The 22,758-nt window shown below is 38.0% G+C and overlaps 2 protein-coding genes across 2 annotated transcripts in view; one reads left to right on the top strand and one right to left on the bottom strand.

Moving 5' to 3' along the window:
• LOC131953998 (syntaxin) overlaps positions 1-2,585 on the top strand; it is a 43,692-nt gene extending 41,107 nt beyond the window's left edge. Inside the window, exon 10 of the mRNA XM_059317459.1 lies at positions 2,192-2,585. Within this exon, the coding sequence (XP_059173442.1) occupies positions 2,192-2,269 (78 nt within the window). The 3' untranslated portion in view covers positions 2,270-2,585. The remainder of the gene's footprint in view (positions 1-2,191) is intronic.
• Positions 2,586-6,521: 3,936 nt separating this feature from the next.
• On the bottom strand, positions 6,522-22,732 carry LOC131954010 (putative 18S rRNA (guanine-N(7))-methyltransferase). Its single transcript, XM_059317487.1, has 11 exons — positions 22,670-22,732; positions 15,124-15,161; positions 14,301-14,396; positions 13,542-13,624; positions 12,596-12,692; positions 12,267-12,363; positions 11,363-11,413; positions 10,303-10,388; positions 10,113-10,214; positions 7,820-7,897; positions 6,522-6,634 (listed from the first exon to the last, which is right to left on the bottom strand). The coding sequence occupies exons 1-11, from the start codon at positions 22,712-22,714 to the stop codon at positions 6,577-6,579; spliced, it is 831 nt and encodes a 276-aa protein (XP_059173470.1). The 5' UTR covers positions 22,715-22,732; the 3' UTR covers positions 6,522-6,576.
• Between the last annotated feature and the right edge of the window lie 26 nt (positions 22,733-22,758).

Here is a 22,758-nt window from a genome sequence, read left to right as displayed (position 1 = left end):
CCCCAGTGACAGTAGGACATTCATCCCCAGTGACAGTAGGACATTCATCCCCAGTGACAGTAGGACATTCATCCCCAGTGACAGTAGGACATTCATCCCCAGTGACAGTAGGACATTCATCCCCAGTGACAGTAGGACATTCATCCCCAGTGACAGTAGGACATTCATCCCCAGTGACAGTAGGACATTCATCCCCAGTGACAGTAGGACATTCATCCCCAGTGACAGTAGGACATTCATCCCCAGTGACAGTAGGACATTCATCCAATGACTAGGACATTCATCCCCAGTGACAGTAGGACATTCATCCCCAGTGACAGTAGGACATTCATCCCCAGTGACAGTAGGACATTCATCCCCAGTGACAGTAGGACATTCATCCCCAGTGACAGTAGGACATTCATCCAATGACTAGGATATTCATCCAATGACTAGGACATTCATCCCCAGTGACAGTATAATATTCATGACTGTAGATGCCCATAGTCCTCTAGGACCAACACTGTATTCAAGAATACACTGGTAATTTTGTCATTAATACTATTAAATAAATCTAAATAAACACTTTACTCTGGTGTTGTTTTTATTTTTAACTCTAGATGTTTTTGTGTGCATGTGTGTAGTGTCACTCAACTGCCAAGTGTGCCAAGATAACCCACATGCGTGTAGCGTCACTGAGAAGTGTGCCAATATAACACCCACATGCGTGTAGCGTCACTGACAAGTGTGCCAAGACAATAACTGTGGCACACATGACCAACTGTGTGTGTGTGGTATCTAGTGGTAGTTTGAACCAAGACCATGGTGACACTGGTTAGACATGGTGACAGTAGGCAGAGATGGTGACACTGGTTAGACATGGTGACAGTAGGCAGAGATGGTGACACTGGTTAGACATGGTGACAGTAGGCAGAGATGGTGACACTGGTTAGACATGGTGACAGTAGGCAGAGATGGTGACACTGGTTAGACATGGTGACAGTAGGCAGAGATGGTGACACTGGTTAGACATGGTGACAGTAGGCAGAGATGGTGACACTGGTTAGACATGGTGACAGTAGGCAGAGATGGTGACACTGGTTAGACATGGTGACAGTAGGCAGAGATGGTGACACAAGGGTGGTGAGGCAGATGAACCCCCCCCCCCCCTAGTGTTGAGCAGATCCAGTGTGCAGTAGCCTGCTAGCTTAGACTGTTTCATTTGCCTGGCTTTCTTTCCATTTAGTTTTTGATGGATTAACTGTTCAATATTGTAATATGTGTAGCCACTATTTTTAGATGAACTATGACCTGGATGTAAATGTTGTGGTTATGTTTGCAGCAGGAAGGTAACTCATATTTTTCTAGTGACTTTTAGAACATAAACATTCTGAATATTTTAAAGTGTTGCGTTATTTTTTATTTTTTCTCTTCTTTTTAGTGCATAGATCTAGGCCTATATAAAACTAGTTAATCAAATTTTTTTAATTTGACTTAGGACAATATTTTTGTAGGTGGGTTTGTGGTTAAATCTAACTAGATAAATTAATCATTCAAAATTAATCAACTGTAGAGTTAATTCATTGAACCAAAAGAGGAACAACAAGCTTCAACTGTCGAGTTAATTCATTGAGCATTTAAACCTAATTAAGTCACTGAGTGGGTTTTAGAGCAAATATTTTTCTCCTGATTGGTTCTCGTTTAATTATAATTAACCTAACTAAAAGAGTAATAAAGTACTAACTTATCCCACTTTTTGAAACTTATACTCAATTATCTTTACAATATTTAGATTATAAATATTAAAAAGTAGAAAAATTGATTATAAAAACCCTTTAATTAGTGATGTTTAAAATTCACAAAAAATTAGGTGGAAAAGATAAATGATGTTGAGAGATCTCATTGCAAAAAAAATAAAGATTTCTGGAACATGATTTACTAATTTGAACATCATTTTAAAAAACTTTTTTCTTTAATGCATTTAAGTTTAAGAGCTTATCATTATTAATGTTTATGTACTTAATTTTTAGAGATCTATAGATTTAGCAGCAAAGTTTAATGACATGTATATTAATTTAAATTATTACAACAATGTTGAATGTAGACTTAAAATGAAAATAGTTGAATAGCCATAAACAGACCCACAATTCTGTAACTCAAACCAGAATGCTACTACTAAAAAAACTAACTCTACAAACATTTTTTTTTGCAGAAGAAAATTATGATCATCATCTGTGTATGCATCCTCATCATCATCTTGGTGGGCATTTTAGGCGGGACGTTTGGTTAACATCTGCTGTCCTCTAGTCATCTTAACCAATTGTTTGTGCATCACTGCTGCTTACCCAGAATGCCATGGGACTGCAATCAACTAGACAGCTACTAACTGCTCCCACAAAGCATGCAAGCTCACTATTACTGCTAAATTGATTACAAGATCTTGGTAGGGCCACCATTGTAGGTAGGATAGGATGGTGCTGGGTTGGTTTTTGTAAGATATTTCAGTTTGGTTGAATTAGTCAAAATATTTTGTTTCTTAGTAACATAATTCAAATTTATCAAAATATTTGCTATCTTAGTAACAGAATTCAAATTTGTCAAGATATTTGGTATCTTAGTAACAGAATTCAATTTTATCAAAATATTTGGTATCTTAGTAACAGAATTCAAATTTGTCAAGATATTTGGTATCTTAGTAACTAAATTAAAATTTGTGAAAATATTTGGTATCTTAGTAATAAAATTTTACTTTGTGAAGAATTCTTGGTATTAAATAAGAAAATTTAACTTTGTCAAAATATTTATCAAGGTAACAAAATTTAATTTTGCTCCTTAAAAAAAAGTATTTGAAAAGCTGCATCATTAACAATTGAATGACCAGACTTTGACAGTGTGAATCTAGGTGAAAGTTCCTGTGATGATAGCGATCAGGTTTATTCTAATCCACCACACTAGCAGCATGAGGCTTTGAATGAACTAGCTGGGTTTTGTATGGCAAGGATAGGGTAGCTAAGTCAAGAGCTGGAGCCAGTTAGAACATTGGTATCCAGTAGCAATACTGTGATGCACATGGCAACGATTCATTTTATCATTGTTTTATCATATGATGTGTTTTTAAATGGTCAGTTTTGCCTGCCTGTATAGCTTGAACTTTTAAAAAAATCTGGCATAGCTAGAGGTTTGAATATTATTCCAGTATTTCATCATGTTCTGTTCTGATTTGGCCACTGTAATTTCCTAATTTTTATAATTGGTATTTAACCTTTGGTTCTGACCACTTGAGCTGGCCACCTATGGTATTTCCCTCCTATTTGAATTGCATTATGATTGAAATTTTAATTTAGCCCCAGAAATTTACTCTAGCTTTACATGTACTTAACTGTTTAAAAAAAAAATGGAAGCATGAAGTGTAAGCTTGAAAGCATGTAACTTGATAATGGCTTGTATGAGGTGGCTCTTTCCCTTGCCTGCTGTAATGTGCAGGACTGAAGGCCAACAGGAGAAAGTCTAAAATCTGTGTAGGACAGAAGACGTGTTGCTCAGCTGCTGCTCAGATTGAATGATGTCACATGGTTTAATTGGATGTCACTTTCTTTCTGGAGGTTCATAAAAACTCACTTATGCAAATTTTCAAAAGATTGTTACTAATGTTTGTGATATTCTCTTTAGAATGTTTCTGTCAAACCTTCCTGGAAACACATTTGTATCTGGGTCTGTTGTCTACTCCCCCCCCCCCTCCTCCACACAGCAGTTGACAAACCTGCAGATGATGTAGGTAACACACACACTCAACACATAGGTAACATGCATGCAAGTTGGATAAGGTCTGTTGGATGGGTTAGTGTCAGGATAGAAAAGTTGGATGGGTTTATAAGGTCAGGATAGAAAAGTTGGATGGGTTTATAAGGTCTGGATAGAAAAGTTGGATGGGTTTATAAGGTCTGGATAGAAAAGTTGGATGGGTTTATAAGGTCAGGATAGAAAAGTTGGATGGGTTTATAAGGTCAGGATAGAAAAGTTGGATGGGTTTATAAGGTCTGGATAGAAAAGTTGGATGGGTTTATAAGGTCTGGATAGAAAAGTTGGATGGGTTTATAAGGTCAGGATAGAAAAGTTGGATGGGTTTATAAGGTCAGGATAGAAAAGTTGGATGGGTTTATAAGGTCTGGATAGAAAAGTTGGATGGGTTTATAAGGTCAGGATAGAAAAGTTGGATGGGTTTATAAGGTCTGGATAGAAAAGTTGGATGGGTTTATAAGGTCAGGATAGAAAAGTTGGATGGGTTTATAAGGTCTGGATAGAAAAGTTGGATGGGTTTATAAGGTCTGGATAGAAAAGTTGGATGGGTTTATAAGGTCTGGATAGAAAAGTTGGATGGGTTTATAAGGTCAGGATAGAAAAGTTGGATGGGTTTATAAGGTCAGGATAGAAAAGTTGGATGGGTTTATAAGGTCTGGATAGAAAAGTTGGATGGGTTTATAAGGTCAGGATAGAAAAGTTGGATGGGTTTATAAGGTCTGGATAGAAAAGTTGGATGGGTTTATAAGGTCTGGATAGAAAAGTTGGATGGGTTTATAAGGTCTGGATAGAAAAGTTGGATGGGTTTATAAGGTCTGGATAGAAAAGTTGGATGGGTTTATAAAGCATGGACAGTAACAGTTGAATAGAAAAATAGGAATAAAAGCAGACATTCAGTTGACTGGAGTGGTTTCATGAGTTAGAACTTGACATGTGAGGAGGAAGGCTTAAAAAAATAATCTTTTTTTCTTTCTGATTATTAAAGAAAAAATTATGGACTTATGTTTTAGCAGAAAAATTGCTTAGAATGAAAGTTTCTGTTTGTCTTTGCTCAGATGATTGAATTGGGCTTGTGACCAGCATATTTGATGAGTGGAAATACTGGTGGTTTTCTCCACTTGTGCCCATGGTTGAGATACCACTTTATGCATCTGTGTACTTCTCAATGGCAACATTTGTCCATTGCTAGTTCTTGCAAACAGATGGTTGCCAGGTTCTGTCTCCAAGGTGGGTTGGACCAGTGGTAGACAACTATATAGGACACAGTGGCTTTGGTACAGATAGAAAACTGTCTAGAATAAAGACAGTGGTAAACTGGCCTCATTACCTAGCTCCCTGTAAATATACATGGTGGCATGTACAGTTTTTGTTTGTCAACATTCCCTATTCTAGGTGTATAGAACAATTTTAATTATCATTGTATGCAGTATTTCATTATTTCAATTTTCTCAAAGGTCATTCCATTAGATTTTTTGGGCATCCATTTTTTCAAATTCTGTATTGGCTGGGATACCCTGTAATTTTCTGTCAGCGACTACAGACCAAATGTAAGAAAACTTTTTCTCTGCCAGATGGTCTCTCTAAATTATGCAACATTAATTTTTTAACTGGGTAAACTCCATTTGAAAAATATTTCCAGAAGTATTTTCCTCACAATTCATTGGTTGAGTGAGGTATGTACGTAGCTGTTAATTAAACAAGCCAATGAAATACTCTCCTTGACTGTCTTGAAATGGTTGTGTAACAAACTTTAAAAAAGTGGTAGACTGTCATTGTTAGAACGCTTGCTCTGGCTGTTCAAGCACATTTTTATTATATAAAGCACTGTATATATATATATATAAATCTATCTAAGTATATTTGAGTTTTTTCTTATTTCCCTTGAGTGTTTTGACTAGCAATTTGTGATTTGATTGGCCAACTGAAGAAATATCTTGACACCATTTTTTCAAATTTCTCAATGTTTTTTTTCCCCAACATTTTTGAAAACTTGACTGGTTGAGTTGACTAAATGTGGATGAGATGTGTACATTGATCTGTGCTCATCTTGTATTTCTTGCTCTAGCAGGCCAGTGCTGCAACCTTTAACTTTTCTAGCTAGTCTCACCATACATTTGTTGTGTGTAGTTCTAGTCCCACAGTTTTAGAGCCATTTGACTAAACTTGCCTTTTCAACTCCAATGTTGAGAACATTTTGTATATTCCCCTTACTTTAATGTAGAAGAGAGCTGTATTCCATGCAATCAGTACTTGAAATAAAAAAACATTCTTGGTAGCCTGTTAGAATTTTTTGGCCTCAGTGTGTAGAGACATTTTTTACCCTACTGTCATGAATAAATCATTACCTTCAACACTTTGATGCTTGTGCTTTTTTTAAATGACCGCATACATGTAGTGAGCTTAACTCCAAGTGAATGGTGCCTTTACATTTAAAAAACATGCATTATGCCAACCATATCTTCAAGTATTAGAGTCAATGATTTAGTTCAGGGGTCTCCAAACTTTTCAGTCCGAGGGCCGCATTGACTATCAAATTTCAGTTCGGGGGCCAATTTCTTCCAGTCCTGTCTTTGATTTTTCTGGGCAAAGTTCCTCAGCTATCACCAACAAACATTTTTTCCGTGGACAAAAAGATCTCCGCAGGCCGGATGAGAGGACCTCGCGGGCCGCATCCGGCCCGCGGGCCGTAGTTTGGAGACCCCTGATTTAGTTGACAGGTACAAAATAATGTACAACTAGGACAATAAAGGTGTTTTAGTTGCTATTTATAACTATGTACAAGAGACAACACGCACCCAACTAAAAATGGTGCCCACGTCTTTTTCTGCCAGTATATTGTGTGTCTGGTCTAGTTTCTCTGTGGAATAAATGGACAGTAAGGCATCATTAGACACTTGCAGGATTAGTATTTGAACAGATACTTTAATTTTGGTTCAACGCAGTGATACAAACATTTAGACTCAATACAGTTTGGCTGTGGTAAGAAAATGTTTTTTACAAGTAGCTTGAAAAAAAAAATTCTATGAAATACAAAATCAACCAAACCAGGAAAATTTTAACCATTAATGTCCCATTCATTCTACCAAAACTCCACCCATGACGGCCCAATGTAAGGAGCATAACTCTGTATGATCAAGTGAATAGTTTCACAAAATATTTGTTTTTGTCTAAATGAAATTGAAAATTAAGATAAAAACTACTGCTTAATGTTGGGAATAAACCTGGCTTTCCAACAGTATTAAATAGAATATATTATATTCGGTAAAAGTACAGTAAAAAAATAAAAAATGTCGGAGAAAATTCAAAACAGGTCATTTTCGGTAGTCAACTTTATTTATTTTTGTCTAAACAACTAAGCATCGAATTTAACAGTTAAATATCAATTTGGTTATGTTTAAGATAAATAATTCATAAAATACATGCCTAGATACGTTTAGAGGCATTATTTTATTTATTTTTTAACATTAAATCTACTAAAAAAAGGAAAGATGAGTCTAAAATTTCGAGATCGAAAGAAGCTATTATTTTTTATCTTTCAAAAGCGCCATTGAAATTATAAGACCGGAAAAGGATGGTGAAACTATCCGACTTCCTGTTTAGTTAAAAATTAGGATTTGTAGGCCAAATTTTAATGAAACAAATTTAATTTTTCTATGCGTATTTTAAGCGGGCGGCAGCGGGCGTTACGGGACATTAACGGTGTCGGGCGGCAGCGGGCGTTACGGGACATTAATGGTTAAACAGTAAGTAAAACTAAGTTTGACAGCTCTAGCAATATCATGACCTAGATTTACCCTTTAAAAAGTTGGATTCAGCAAAACGGCATATTAAATACAGAAAATATTATTGGATGCTAGAAACAGCTACTGTATGGCAGACTGATTAGTGAGAGCCCTGTACTGTCTTATAGAGTTAAACCTACTTACTTGCCCTGTTTCTGTCTTATAGAGTTAAACCTACTTACTTCCCCTGTTTCTGTCTTATAGAGTTAAAGGCTACTTACTTCCCCTGTTTCTGTCTTATAGAGTTAAAACCTACTTACTTCCCCTGTCTTCGCCTCCTTTCTTTCTTCTCTAACACCCAATCTCTGCCAGTTTTCAAAGGTTTTCTCAGACGGGCCCTGGATCAGAAAATATTAAAGGAAAATTAAACAATCAGTTTTACAGTCAACTGAACAACCAAATCTTACAGCTAATTAAACAATCAGTTTTACAGTCAAATGAACAATCAAATCTAACAGCTAATTAAACAATCAGTTTTACAGTCAAACGAACAATCAAATCTAACAGCTAATTAAACAATCAGTTTTACAGTCAACTGAACAATCAAATCTAACAGCTAATTAAACAATCAGTTTTACAGTCAAATGAACAATCAAATCTTACAGCTAATTAAACAATCAGTTTTACAGTCAACTGAACAATCAAATCCTACAGCTAATTAAACACAAAGATTTAGCAGTAAAATGATTACAGTAAGAACAAAATCAATTACAGGAAAAGTAAAGAAAATTACTGAAGACACAAATGTTTGAAGGGAAAAAAAGTTAGGATAATTTATGTACCCAGCAGATCCATCCATGTCTTACCTTGTCAGGTAACCCAACAGATCCACGACTTACCTTGCCAGGTAACCCAACAGATCCACCTCTTACCTTGTCAGGTAACCCAACAGATCCATGACTTACCTTGTCAGGTAACCCAGCAGATCCATGTCTTACCTTGTCAGGTAACCCAGCAGATCCATGACTTACCTTGTCAGGTAACCCAGCAGATCCATGACTTACCTTGTCAGGTAACCCAACAGATCCATGACTTACCTTGTCAGGTAACCCAGCAGATCCATGTCTTACCTTGTCAGGTAACCCAGCAGATCCATGACTTACCTTGTCAGGTAACCCAACAGATCCATGACTTACCTTGTCAGGTAACCCAACAGATCCATGACTTACCTTGTCAGGTAACCCAGCAGATCCATGACTTACCTTGTCAGGTAACCCAACAGATCCATGACTTACCTTGTCAGGTAACCCAGCAGATCCATGACTTACCTTGCCAGGTAACCCAGCAGATTCATGTCTTACCTTGTCAGGTAACCCAGCAGATCCATGACTTACCTTGTCAGGTAACCCAACAGATCCATGACTTACCTTGTCAGGTAACCCAACAGATCCATGTCTTACCTTGTCAGGTAACCCAACAGATCCACGACTTACCTTGCCAGGTAACCCAACAGATCCACCTCTTACCTTGTCAGGTAACCCAGCAGATCCATATCTTACCTTGTCAGGTAACCCAACAGATCCACCTCTTACCTTGTCAGGTAACCCAACAGATCCATGACTTACCTTGTCAGGTAACCCAACAGATCCACGACTTACCTTGTCAGGTAACCCAACAGATCCATGACTTACCTTGTCAGGTAACCCAACAGATCCATGACTTACCTTGTCAGGTAACCCAGCAGATCCATGACTTACCTTGCCAGGTAACCCAGCAGATCCATATCTTACCTTTTCAGGTAACCCAACAGATCCATGACTTACCTTGTCAGGTAACCCAACAGATCCATGACTTACCTTGTCAGGTAACCCAACAGATCCATGACTTACCTTGTCAGGTAACCCAGCAGATCCATGACTTACCTTGCCAGGTAACCCAACAGATCCATGTCTTACCTTGTCAGGTAACCCAACAGATCCATGACTTACCTTGTCAGGTAACCCAGCAGATCCATGACTTACCTTGTCAGGTAACCCAGCAGATCCATGTCTTACCTTGTCAGGTAACCCAACAGATCCACCTCTTACCTTGTCAGGTAACCCAGCAGATCCATGTCTTACCTTGTCAGGTAACCCAGCAGATCCATGACTTACCTTGCCAGGTAACCCAGCAGATCCATGACTTACCTTGTCAGGTAACCCAGCAGATCCATGACTTACCTTGCCAGGTAACCCAACAGATCCATGTCTTACCTTGTCAGGTAACCCAACAGATCCATGACTTACCTTGTCAGGTAACCCAGCAGATCCATGACTTACCTTGTCAGGTAACCCAGCAGATCCATGTCTTACCTTGTCAGGTAACCCAACAGATCCACCTCTTACCTTGTCAGGTAACCCAGCAGATCCATGACTTACCTTGTCAGGTAACCCAACAGATCCATGACTTACCTTGTCAGGTAACCCAGCAGATCCATGACTTACCTTGCCAGGTAACCCAGCAGATCCATGACTTACCTTGTCAGGTAACCCAACATCCATGACTTACCTTGTCAGGTAACCCAGCAGATCCATGACTTACCTTGTCAGGTAACCCAACAGATCCATGACTTACCTTTTTCCTGCTTTCTGTGCTACGTCTGTGTTGGTCTCTTCTGTCCCAAGGCCTGCTGGGAGAATCTGTGACGTGCCCCCACAAAACAGACACAGGAATATCCTAGAAAATATGGGAATGTAAGATCCTTAACTTCCACTTTCAATAGCCAGCAAGGTAGAGAGAGAGAGAGATGAAAAGCAGTACTCACTTTTTGGCTTTGGTGCTGTTTGGGTAGTCCACAACCAGCCCACCTGTAAATCCTGCCTTCATTGCTTGCTGGGTCAACAGTTCCAACTAGGACAAAATATACAGTCAGGTTAGGGATCAATGACCCCAACAGTATCATCTGAGGTAAGGGATCACTGACCCCCATAATGTCATCTGAGGTAAGGGATCACTGACCCCCATAGTGTCATCTGAGGTAAGGGATCACTGACCCCAATAGTGTCAGGTGAGGTAAAGGATCACTGACCCCAATACTGTCAGGTGAGGTAAAGGATCACTGACCCCAATACTATCAGGTGAGGTAAGGGATCACTGACCCCAATAGTGTCATCTGAGGTAAGGGATCACTGACCCCCATAGTGTCATCTGAGGTAAGGGATCACTGACCCCCATAGTGTCATCTGAGGTAAGGGATCACTGACCCCATAGTGTCATCTGAGGTAAGGGATCACTGACCCCATAGTGTCATCTGAGGTAAGGGATCACTGACCCCAATAGTGTCATCTGAGGTAAGGGATCACTGACCCCCATAGTGTCATCTGAGGTAAGGGATCACTGACCCCATAGTGTCAGCTGAGGTAAGGGATCACTGACCCCAATACTATCAGGTGAGGTAAGGGATCACTGACCCCCATAGTGTCATCTGAGGTAAGGGATCACTGACCCCCATAGTGTCATCTGAGGTAAGGGATCACTGACCCCATAGTGTCATCTGAGGTAAGGGATCACTGACCCCCATAGTGTCATCTGAGGTAAGGGATCACTGACCCCATAGTGTCATCTGAGGTAAGGGATCACTGACCCCCTTAGTGTCTGAGGTTAGGGATCACTGACCCCCATAGTGTCTGAGGTTAGGGATCACTGACCCCTTTAGTGTCTGAGGTTAGGGATCACTGACCCCCTTAGTGTCTGAGGTTAGGGATCACTGACCCCCATAGTGTCTGAGGTAAGGGATCACTGACCCCCATAGTGTCAGGTGAGGTAAGGGATCACTGACCCCATAGTGGGTCACCTCACCTGTCAGACAATGTGCATCACCTCACCTGTTCGCTGTTCTCTGGATACAACTGGAACACTGCCCTTGAGCCACGGCACTTAAAATAGTCAACATAAATTATCCTTAACTAGTCAGCATAAATTATCCTTAATTAGTCAGCATAAATTATCCTTAATTAGTCAGCATAAATTATCCTTAATTAGTCAACATAAATTATCCTTAATTAGTCAGCATAAATTATCCTTAATTAGTCCGCATAAATTATCCTTAATTAGTCAACATAAATTATCCTTAATTAGTCAACATAAATTATCCTTAATTGGTCAACATAAATTATCCTTAATTAGTCAGCATAAATTATTGTTAATTAGTCAACATAAATTATACTTGATTAGTCAACATAAATTATCCTTAATTAGTCAACATAAATTATCCTTAATTAGTCAATATATAATTATTCTTGAATAGGCAACATAAATGAACTCATTTCCACCTGCTGCGTCTAAATGTGTCTGGTCACAACCGTGAACTTTTGTTTCACTCAGATAACAAATTCAAACACACCTTAGATTAGTACAGTAGCGAGGTGTGCGCACTATTTTTTGGTTGGCTATTTATATTGCATGAACAATTTACTTTTTGTAGTTTGAGTTTTTTAATTTTGTTGAGCCAGTATTGTTATAATTCTGAGTGCAATGTTGGTTGTACATTTTACATTCATTACTGTTTAGATAGAACATTTTCTTTGAAATATGTGGTTAAAAAAACAAAGTTGCTTCTCTTTGCTCAGGAATAATGTTGCAAACTGGAACTAAAGATTTAGTAGGGAATGAGTTAACTTTGGTAGAGCTAAACAAATTTCCTATGAATAAAAACTCATCAATCCAACTGAAAATGTCAATGAATATTTTGAATATGCTGATAAATTCAATGATCAAAAAATCATTTACCATGACGGCATACAGAGTTCTGAAGAAAGTTAACATCCTTTTGGCTGGAGAGTGGCACTTTTTGTCTGCATTACACAACCACTGGAGGGCAGAGATGCTGGATAGACAATGGCAGATTTATATATAGGCAACAGGAGGTTTATAACAGAGGCAATAGGATTTGAAAGAGGCAATAGTAGGTTTATAATAGAGGCATTGGTAGGTTTATAGTAGAGGAAATATAAGGTTTATAGCAGAGGCATTAGTAGGTTTATAACAAAGGCAATGGCAGGTTGATAACAGAAGCAATGGGAGGTTTATATTAAATTATATAGGGGTAATGCACCCACCTTATAACCCCATCAAATGTTCCAGGTCTAAAAGGCATCCCATTGCCCATATCAGCCAGTATTAGATCTCCTTCACTCTCTCTCTCCACAGCCACATCTACAACAGAATCAAAACTTTACTCACACAATGGATCAAAGCTGTACACACAAAGCTGTACACACAAAGCTGTACACACAAAGCTGTACACACAAAGCTGTACACACACAGCTGTACACACAAAGCTGTACACACAAAGCTGTACACACAAAGCTGTACACACAAAGCTGTACACACAAAGCTGTACACACAAAGCTGTACACACAAAGCTGTACACACAAAGCTGTACACACAAAGCTGTACACACACAGCTGTGACACACAAAGCTGTACACACAAAGCTGTACACACACAGCTGTGACACACAAAGCTGTACACACAAAGCTGTACACACACAGCTGTGACACACAAAGCTGGACACACAAAGCTGGACACACAAAGCTGGACACACAAAGCTGGACACACAAAGCTGGACACATACAGCTGGACACACAAAGCTGGACACATACAGCTGGACACACAAAGCTGTGACACATTTAAACCTAGTGGTAACAGCTAGTGACACAGCTGTTGCGGCCCACAGCTGGTGAGACAGCTATAGCGGCCCACAGCTGGTGAGACAGCTGTAGCTGCCCACAGCTAGTGACACAGCTGTAGCAGCCCACAGCTGGTGAGACAGCTATAGCAGCCCACAGCTGGTGAGACAGCTATAGCAGCCCACAGCTGGTGAGACAGCTATAGCAGCCCACAGCCGGTGACACAGCTGTAGCAGCCCACAGCTGGTGAGACAGCTATAGCAGCCCACAGCTGGTGAGACAGCTATAGCAGCCCACAGCTGGTGAGACAGCTGTAGCAGCCCACAGCTGGTGACACAGCTGTAGCGGCTATGACCAAAGAAGTTGCTACTGACCCAGCATGCTGGGGCTGATGTCCACGCCCACCCAGACATGGTCGTTGTCTGTCAAGACTTCTCCACTCAAGCCTGAGCCACACCTGCAAATACAACAACAATAAATGGCAGGCAATTTGGTAGCCCACCCACACCAAAACCTGACATGGTAGCCCACCCACATCAAAACCTGACATGGTAGCCCACCCACACCAAAACATGACATGGTAGCCCACCCACACCAAAACCTGACATGGTAGCCCACCCACACCAAAACCTGACATGGTAGCCCACCCACACCAAAACATGACATGGTAGCCCACCCACACCAAAACATGACATGGTAGCCCACCCACACCAAAACCTGACATGGTAGCCCACCCACACCAAAACCTGACATGGTAGCCCATCCGGTGACCAGAGAGAAAGTTTGTTTGACAACAGCGAAGGGTTGTCCAGTAAACCAGGGCTGTGGACTCACAGATGATATGAACAAGTGTGCTTTGCATGACTACCCCTACACCCACACCAACAGACCCACCTGCCTGCCTGTCCCATCTCTCTCCCTTCTGATTTAAAAATATATCTGTCTATGTATACATATAGGCACACATAGACACACGCACATGGCCATAATCCTCATTGGTGAGCGATCTGTGTGTAGTGTTCTGTGTGCAAGAATTTTTTTTTTTTTTTTTTTGCGTGCACTTTTTAAAGCACTTTTTTCCCGTTGCACATCTTTCTAGGAACCAGTCTACCAACACTAAAACCTGAACTCACCCAATATCTAGAATGTAGCAGGACACATCTGGTGGCAATGACAAAAGTTCCAGAGCTCGTTCTGACAATTTCTGTTGGATCTCAATCATACGGGAACTGTGGGGGAAACAACAGCAACATCAGTCACACTACAACAGCAACATCAGTCACATTACAACAGCACTATCAGTCACATTACAACAGCATTATCAGTCACATTACAACAGCATTATCAGTCACATTACAACAGCACTATCAGTCACATTACAACAGCACTATCAGTCACATTACAACAGCACTATCAGTCACATTACAACAGCACTATCAGTCACATTACAACAGCACTATCAGCCACATTACAACAGCACTATCAGTCACATTACAACAGCACTATCAGTCACATTACATTTTAGTTAACCATCTTGACAAACTTTCTTGTTAAAATAACAATCTCGATATACTTGCTAGTTAAAACATCAATCTAGACATACTTGATAGCTAAAACACAATCTAGACATGCTAAAACATCAATCTCGACAAACTTGCTAGTTGAAACAACAATCTAGACATACTTGCTAGTTGAAACAACAATCCAGACAAACTAAAACGTCAATCTCAATAAACTTGCTAGTTAAAACATCAATCTAGACATACTAATACATACTTGCTAGTTGAAACAACAATCTAGACATACTTGCTAGTTAAAACATCAATCTAGACATACTTGTTAGTTAAAACATTAATCTAGACATACTTGCTAGTTGAAATAACTATCTAGACATACTTGCTAGTTGAAATAACAATCTAGACATACTTGCTAGTTGAAATAACAATCTAGACATACTTGCTTGTGTACTTGGCTGCTTCTGTCTCATTGTAAAACTGGAAAAAAAAAAGATTGGTTAGCCAGTCTACTATCAGATAGATGACTGAAACAGCTGCTAACAACTGCTGTCTACTAGCAGTGACCAATGTTTACATCAGTTACTACTTGAATTCCATCTACATTTAAACAGCAAACTAGATCTCTAATCTGTCTGAAATAAATACAAAGCAATGTTTGAGGCTTAGCAGTCACTGACACTAAAAAATTGTATCTTTAAAATGTGCACACTTTATCTGAAGAGCCATCTAATCTAGGAGAAATTTCACTTTTGATTCTAGACTATTTTATTTTTAGCATCTCATTCAAGCATACAATTCATATTCAATCATGAGTCTCCAAAAAATAAAAAAAATTGCTCCTAAATTATTCGAGAAAAAAAACAACTATGCCACTGAAATTATGAATGTTTGTCAATTGTAAAGTAGGTTGTTTCTGTCAGGGAGGAGACAAAAGTCACACGAGAGAAGTCTGTTTCTGGGAAAAGTCACATTGGAAAAACTCTAGGCCAATAGGAAAAAAATTACCAGAACAAAGTCATAAAAATGTTTCAATAATTACTTTGATTTATTTGTTGCAGTTTATTAAACACTGGACTTTAATAAATGTGGGTGTTGTTTTTTTTAGTAAGATATTTATAAACTTTAAAAATCAAGCACAGTGTACAATACTATTCCAACTTCATCTTCTCAATAAGTAAAACATAATATAGGATAATTTCTATAGCAGCCTCAGATTTTGCTACACATTTATTTGAATTCTCTGCAGAAGGATTTATTATAAACAGTATGTAGGTACATGACTGTGTTTTGTATGGCCTATCTGCCTTGTTTGTCCACACTGTGTAGTGATGTTGTGTTCATGACAGCCTTTGTCAAGTTTTTTTCTTCTCATCTGACATGATTGTGTATGAATGAGTGTGGTTCAGTGAGCAATAAGGTGGTTCAACTCTTGCTGGGATAAGCTAGGGACATTCAATCATAGAAACAGCTAGGGAAAATCCAATAATTTTGCCAGATTTATGTCATGTCACGCCTTAACTAAAAATAGAATGCACTGCGCTTTCCTCCATTAATGATCGTTTTTATAATTTTTTAAAGTGAAAATATGACTTATTAGTTAGGATTGCAGTTTTTTTATATTTCCCCTCTGTCAATTTAAAAAGCATGGCATGTTAATTGTGTACAAATATTGTCATAAAACACAAAAATGTAAAGGTAAATTTCTTGTACTACCATTATCTGACACCCACACGCCCTATAGGACTACATTAATATTTTTACTTTCTCGTATATACGAAATATAGAGAAAGTCTTGTAATCGTGCAAAAAAAAAAATCCAGATTTTTACAGATCTCGACGTTTTACACCTCACTGATACGGAAAAACATAATTTTGCAATCTTGTCCGTATGTCTGTGTGTGTCTGTCTGTAAACACGATAACTTGAGTACCGTTATAGCTAAGTTGATGAAATTTCATAAATAAGTATTTTATCAAAATCGTAGATCCTGATCAACTTTTGAGCGATTTCCGATAACCGGAAGTGGTACTTTTTCTACTTTGAATTTTTGAGTACTATTTCAGATAGATGAATGAAATTTCACATTTAGTAAACGATCTAATTCTCTACCTTCTGTCAAATTTTGAGTAATTTTCGTTGACCGGAAGTACTAATTTACGCTATTTCCGATTTCTCAAAACGCATGTAAATTTATAAAGTACTAATAATATCCCGCACTATTATGCACATTTTATTAGGCGTTCACTTGGTGTGCAATTCTTTTTTTTTACGAGATTCTATTCTATTATAAAAAGTTTAAGTAATTAAAAATGGATTACAAATATTGTCTATGTCCTGAGTTGCTCTCCCTTGTAGTTTTATATTAGAATATTCGAGAAAGTTTAGGGGAGATCACTCCAGGTTTATTTAAAAATGTGTTTATTAATCTAGGTAGCTTTTAGCTATCTAAATTCATTTTTAAGAAATTTTAATATGCTTTTGTGAAGTTTTATTTAAAAATGTTTAAAAATAATTGAGAAATTCACTCATTAATCAGGTCACCGGATGTAATTTTTTTTCTAAAGGCCTAGTTACTAGTAACTCAAAACATAATAGTAGCGATGCTCACAAATCTAAAGGGAGTGGTCTGTTGCTGACAACAATATGGCTATCTAACCTGGCTTAGGATTGGCCAATTTTTTTTCACTTTGTTTTTAGCCTTGGGCCTAGGCTTACATTACTAATTAGTAAATGAAGTACATAGTACAATACAGTACATGGATTAGGACACGCAATGTGCTGTGGCGGCGATGCTACATTTGCTGACATAACACAGCTAGAGAGCGAGCCTTATGCCATGCGTGGCCATGCTCTAGGGTGATTAATTTTAATGCGATGACTTTTAAAAAAGAAAAATCTAGGCCTTTTTAAATAAAAATTTTAACAAAATATGTTATAGGCCAACTCTACTAAGTAGACCTAAATATTAATTTGGGCCTCAATAGAGATAGGGTAATGAAATCAAATGTGCTGTACATTGTTAAATTCAAATGGACGAGACTGCACAGTTTGCATTTTCAGACTGAACTAACTGCCCGAAGCGCAAATGCTCGATCACATGGTACAGATAGTTTCATCAGAAGAATAAAGCTAAAAGAGTCGGCCTAATAGATCCCATTGTGCTGGTATAAAAGAATAAGTTGAGTCCAGTGGGTAGCTATTCATTTTAATAGTATTAAATTTGAGCTCATTGCGCAGATATTTAGGTCATTGCGTTTTGCATCTTTTGCCGGCAAGCTCTTGGGGGGAAAAAGCTTTTTCCAAGCAGTCACTTCATAATTAATAATACGACCTGACTTTTTTTTGCACTAAAAGTCAATATAGATCTCTCTTAACTGTTGTGCTAGGCTATTATTATTATTGAAACTTTTTAAATAAAAAATCTAAAAATAATTTTAATATTTCCATCATCAAAATGCTTTTTTAAAATTTTTTTTTTAGATAGAGTGAAGTTCCACGCACGGTTAAAACGCTGGTGCGGCCATCGCGTGTTTATCGCTTCATATAATATTTGTTTGGATGTTTTATACAAAACTACCGATATCTGCTGTACACATGTCCATTTCAAAATATATCCAGGTCAAATTCGTTGTTTTTTTTTCTGGAAGACAAGTTTTTAAATTTTTAAATTTCGAAGTATGACGTCGTAGGCAATTCTAGATCCCCCTGTGAAAAGCACTAGGTCCAGGATGAATAAAACCAACCAATTAAAGCTTTTTTTATAGCTAGGTTAACTATAAATAGCTTCTACAATATGTGCGGGACACTGTACATACGATAGAGGTGAATAGGGGTGGCCACATCTTGGGTAACGATTAGGGTGGTTTTACCTCGCTACGTAACCAAGGACTTGAGCTAGACTAGCCTAATTCTAGATGCTCTATATTTCAAGCTGTCTAGAATCTAGATATATATAATTTCTATTTTTTTCTGTTTTTTTTAAATTATTTCGATCATCTACTTCTTCTAAACCTAGTTTGTGTATCTACATACAAGCATATCTAAGCAAATGTTACATTGTTATGTCTTGATAGTGATTGTTATGTCCCTCTGTTATGATTATTATAGTTGCGTCCCTTGAGTCATCACTGGGTCATCCGTAATGTGTAGTTAATAAATTTGGATGATATTTCGAGTCATCCCTTTGAATCCTGGTCAGAACGTCCCCCCGTCGTGGCCTCAACCAACCGGCGGGCTTGTTGCATTGAGTTAAATATAAACTCAAAACAATAATATAAACAATCTCGTTTCAGTAGGTCAGGCCACATACCAGGCACGCACAGTGTTGTGTGTCGTGCCATAACCAAAATAAACTATCTCCCTTCATTATCATTAGATATATTTAATTAGTTAATTACTTAATTAATTTGCTAATTTCTAAAATTATGTATGATGCTATAGCAGTAGGTAACTATGTATTTTTACTATAAAGAAACAGCTTCGTTGTTTCAATACCACCCTCTCCCCTTCTTGAACTCAAAGTTAAACTTTTAACCCCGTTCGTAGAGACATGCGGTATGCTGTAAGGCGGCGGGTGGGTAGGGTATATACTCATTGAAGAAAAAATCCACTGTGGTGCGTGTTATTGGCCTTGGGCCTTCTGTGACGTTGTTGGCGTTTGCTGTGAGGGGGAGAGGGGTGTGTATTATATCCGTTAAAAAAAATCGCAATATGGTATTGGCCTTTGATGACGTCGGCACAAGCGGGGAGAGGGAGGAGACACTTTTTAAAAAAAAAAACAAGAACTAGGTGTTTAAAGGCTGTAATGAAAATCAAGGACTGGTATAGCAATAAGGTCGAATTTAACCAGTGATGCTTGCTGGGTCTATGGCGATGGGAATCTCGTCAAGCTCAGTTTATATTTACAGTGAACTATTGGGATGTTGTCATACCAAATGTAGCACTTAAAACATCGAGTGCATCCCGCTCATTATAAATTTGAAATACAAGTTATGGATAGTCCAAAATCTTGAAGGACTGTCAGAATATATGCATTGTATTATAACATTAATCATTAGGATATAACTAAAATGTGTATCTGTATTTAAATAAACAAGACATATTTGGCTACTTTTGCATGGTAGCACAACTACATTTTTAGATTTCATAATGAGTAGCCTAGTCGTGCATTAAAGGGCTGTACTCAATAACAATGAAAAAAATGAAATGCCGGCTTCAAACTTCAAGCTATGATTTCCCTGTATTCTTCTACTAGAAATATAGCTCCGTTGTTTAAATGACCTCACCCTCCTCCTCTCACCTAGTTCAATTTAAAGTTACACTTTCAACCCCGTTAGGATGCGTGAGCTACTGATGACCTAACTATTGGGAAAAAAAAACTGTTCTGGTGTTAAATTGCCCTCCCCTACTCGCAGCACTTAACTTTGGTCTAGGAAGGTCTAGGTCGGTGTTGTATCTCATGCAAATTTACTTACAACACGACTACACACTATGATTGTATCCTGGACTAAAGCTGCGACACCTGCATAGAGTTGGATTTATTCGTTAGATCATTGTGCTTCAAATTCTGTTTCAATATTGGGATAAGATGGATATAATGTTGGAATTCAGTTAGTTTGTTATATTATATTTATGTAAATGTCGTGTACCATCAGAAACTAAATTGGTTGACAAGACACATGTGTAGGCTAAAGAATGACCTCTAGATCGAGCCAAAGATGGCTGGTTGACATACTATGGTTTTCAAATTTCACGGTGATGCTTTTCTAAAGGATTTTATTTTGTGCTTTCTTTGGGATTATTTTGTGTGATGTGATTATTCAGAAGTAATTTGTAAGTAGAAGCTTTTCACATCCAACCATTTTAACAGTTTGCGATTGATCTGCGGGCGGGCTGATTAATTTACATTTAGCGAAACTACACACTACACTGCGCCCTCAGGCAGTTGTTTAAGCATGCCCTACTAGTCAATTATAGACAACTTAAGAATCAACACAAGAAGCCAATACACTGATTTTTATTTAATAATAATAAAAGCCTCTAGGGTCGATATTTTCACGAAATTGTCATTTTGTTGTCAAGAAACTGGTATTTAGTTCTCGAGAACGTATGAAAACCACTCATGCATGACCGAAATCGTCGATTGGGTGCCTTCACGTGGTTTGACCTAGGCCGTTGTTTACACCCAAAACGGTGTCATTTTCGGGCCCATTTTAAAAAACGTAAAAAAATCCGAACTACACATAGAAAAAATGGCTTTTTCTGCCCTTTATAGCTCCAAAAACGCATTGCGTGACGTCAGCCGCCAACCAAAACGCTGAGAAAGCGCGCGTTTGATTGGTTGGCGGCTGACATTATGAAATCCTCTAGGGACGATTCGAATGGTATAGGCCTACCATAAATTTAATTAACGTGTTTTTTATTTGGTTTTGCAATCTATTAATTAATAATACAATCAGCAACACGTTTAAAAGTGTAAAATATTTATTTTAGTTATTAAAATTGGATTAAAACGTATAAAATACGATCGTTAAGCTAGCCGGTTCAGGTGGCCGCAGGAAAAAAAAAAGGGGAAAAAATATCGCAAGTAGCACATCACTAAAACATGAATATCTTAAATTCTATGCGTAGGAATATAAAATGATTGATACATATTAGAGTTGTATGGCAGTACTTTTGGTTTGTTTCTGTGTAAACGGTTACAAAATACTAAAATAGCGCCCGATGAAAGTCGGGAGTTGGGAAATTTCCACTAGAGGAGCTTACACTTTTCGGACACACATAGCGAAAAAACGCAACGTAAAAATTCCATGCGGTCTCATTCAGTAACCGCTTAACATAGAAAACAAAAAAAAGTATCATATCTATCCGCAACCATTCTACTTTAATAATGTGTGTGTCATTTTGTATTCATACGCATAGAACTTAAGCTATTCTTGTTATAGTGACTGGGGGGTCTTAACGTGTGTTCGAACACATGTAATACAGTTTTACATGTGTTCGGACACCTTTACCCGTCATCGGACATAGCACTTTTTGTTCATTTAGAATAATTTAAAGTCAATTTAATGAATAAAAACATATATTATATGCATTTATATTGTGTTATTGATTGTTTGTGAGGTAATTTTAATAGTATAAAACCTTTTTCCCACACTCCCAAAGTTCATCCCATTCAGCCATTGCGGCTCGCGCAGTACGCTGCTAAGCCAGCCAGGTCACATGATTCCCCCTCCTCTTTCGCATTCCACTGCCTTCTTGACCTTATTTTGACCCTTTCCCTTCAATAATCAGCCCCTTTTATGCTCTAAATTCTTATTTAATAATATTTTTGTGTTGCTGTCCGATCCCATGTAAGGTCAAAAAAGTTAGCGAACACCCCTTTTTTATTGTTCAAGCACAAAAAAACCCATTAACCTTGACATTTACGATGTTCCATACATATATAGAAGCTATTTATAGTGTAACCTTTTAGCTAAGCATTGATTGGTTCAAGTTTTGCCCCTAAGTCCAACCCTAGGTCACTTCATCCGGCTGGTGTAAAAATAGAAATGTGCGTACCATGCAACGTTAAAAAATTTCTAAAAATAATTCTTGAGAAAGGAAACGGAAGTACTTGACACGGAAGTGTTCATAAATGAACAGTTTACGTGCAGGCGCCGTGGTTTCGCGTGAGACATGCTAATTAAAGTTTCTATGAGCCAAAAACCGACGAAGTGTTCGGTCCTACGTAATTTTTGGTGTGTCCGAAAAGTGTAAACTCCTCTAGATTATTTCTAGAGTAGAGATCTAGAATCTAGATCTAATCACTAATCTATCTAGATCTATGTGAATGTGTGATCGGCTGTGGAACTTTGCTCTAGATCTAATCGCTGCTAGAGAAAAGTTGAATATTGAATTATTTAGGCTAATTTTTAGGCCTAAATATTTTATAAGAAGGTGGTTTAAATCTAGATCTAATTAAACCGACGAAAAAAAGTGTTTACAATTTCAGGAGGTGCTTGATGTTCAGGTCTGCCGGAGGCTGCCATTTTGTTTACTAAAAAGTTGTAAAGAAAATAAAAACTGAACTGCA

Source organism: Physella acuta, unplaced genomic scaffold (genome assembly GCF_028476545.2).
Source record: "Physella acuta isolate Inbredline_101_S28 unplaced genomic scaffold, ASM2847654v3 ptg000969l, whole genome shotgun sequence".
NCBI classification, from domain to species: Eukaryota; Metazoa; Mollusca; class Gastropoda; family Physidae; genus Physella; species Physella acuta.
This window is presented reverse-complemented; position numbering and strand designations above follow the sequence as displayed.

Excerpts from the sequence above, each read along its gene's own strand:
- LOC131954010 (XM_059317487.1), bottom strand. The coding sequence starts at position 22,714 with ATGGCAGCCTCCGGCAGACCTGAACATCAAGCACCTCCTGAAATT. Across the intron at positions 12,364-12,595 it reads ACATTTGATGGGGTTATAAG|CATCTCTGCCCTCCAGTGGT; the intron begins GTGGGTGCATTA and ends TTGTCTATCCAG. Across the intron at positions 7,898-10,112 it reads GCACAGAAAGCAGGAAAAAG|GGCCCGTCTGAGAAAACCTT; the intron begins GTAAGTCATGGA and ends TTTCTGATCCAG.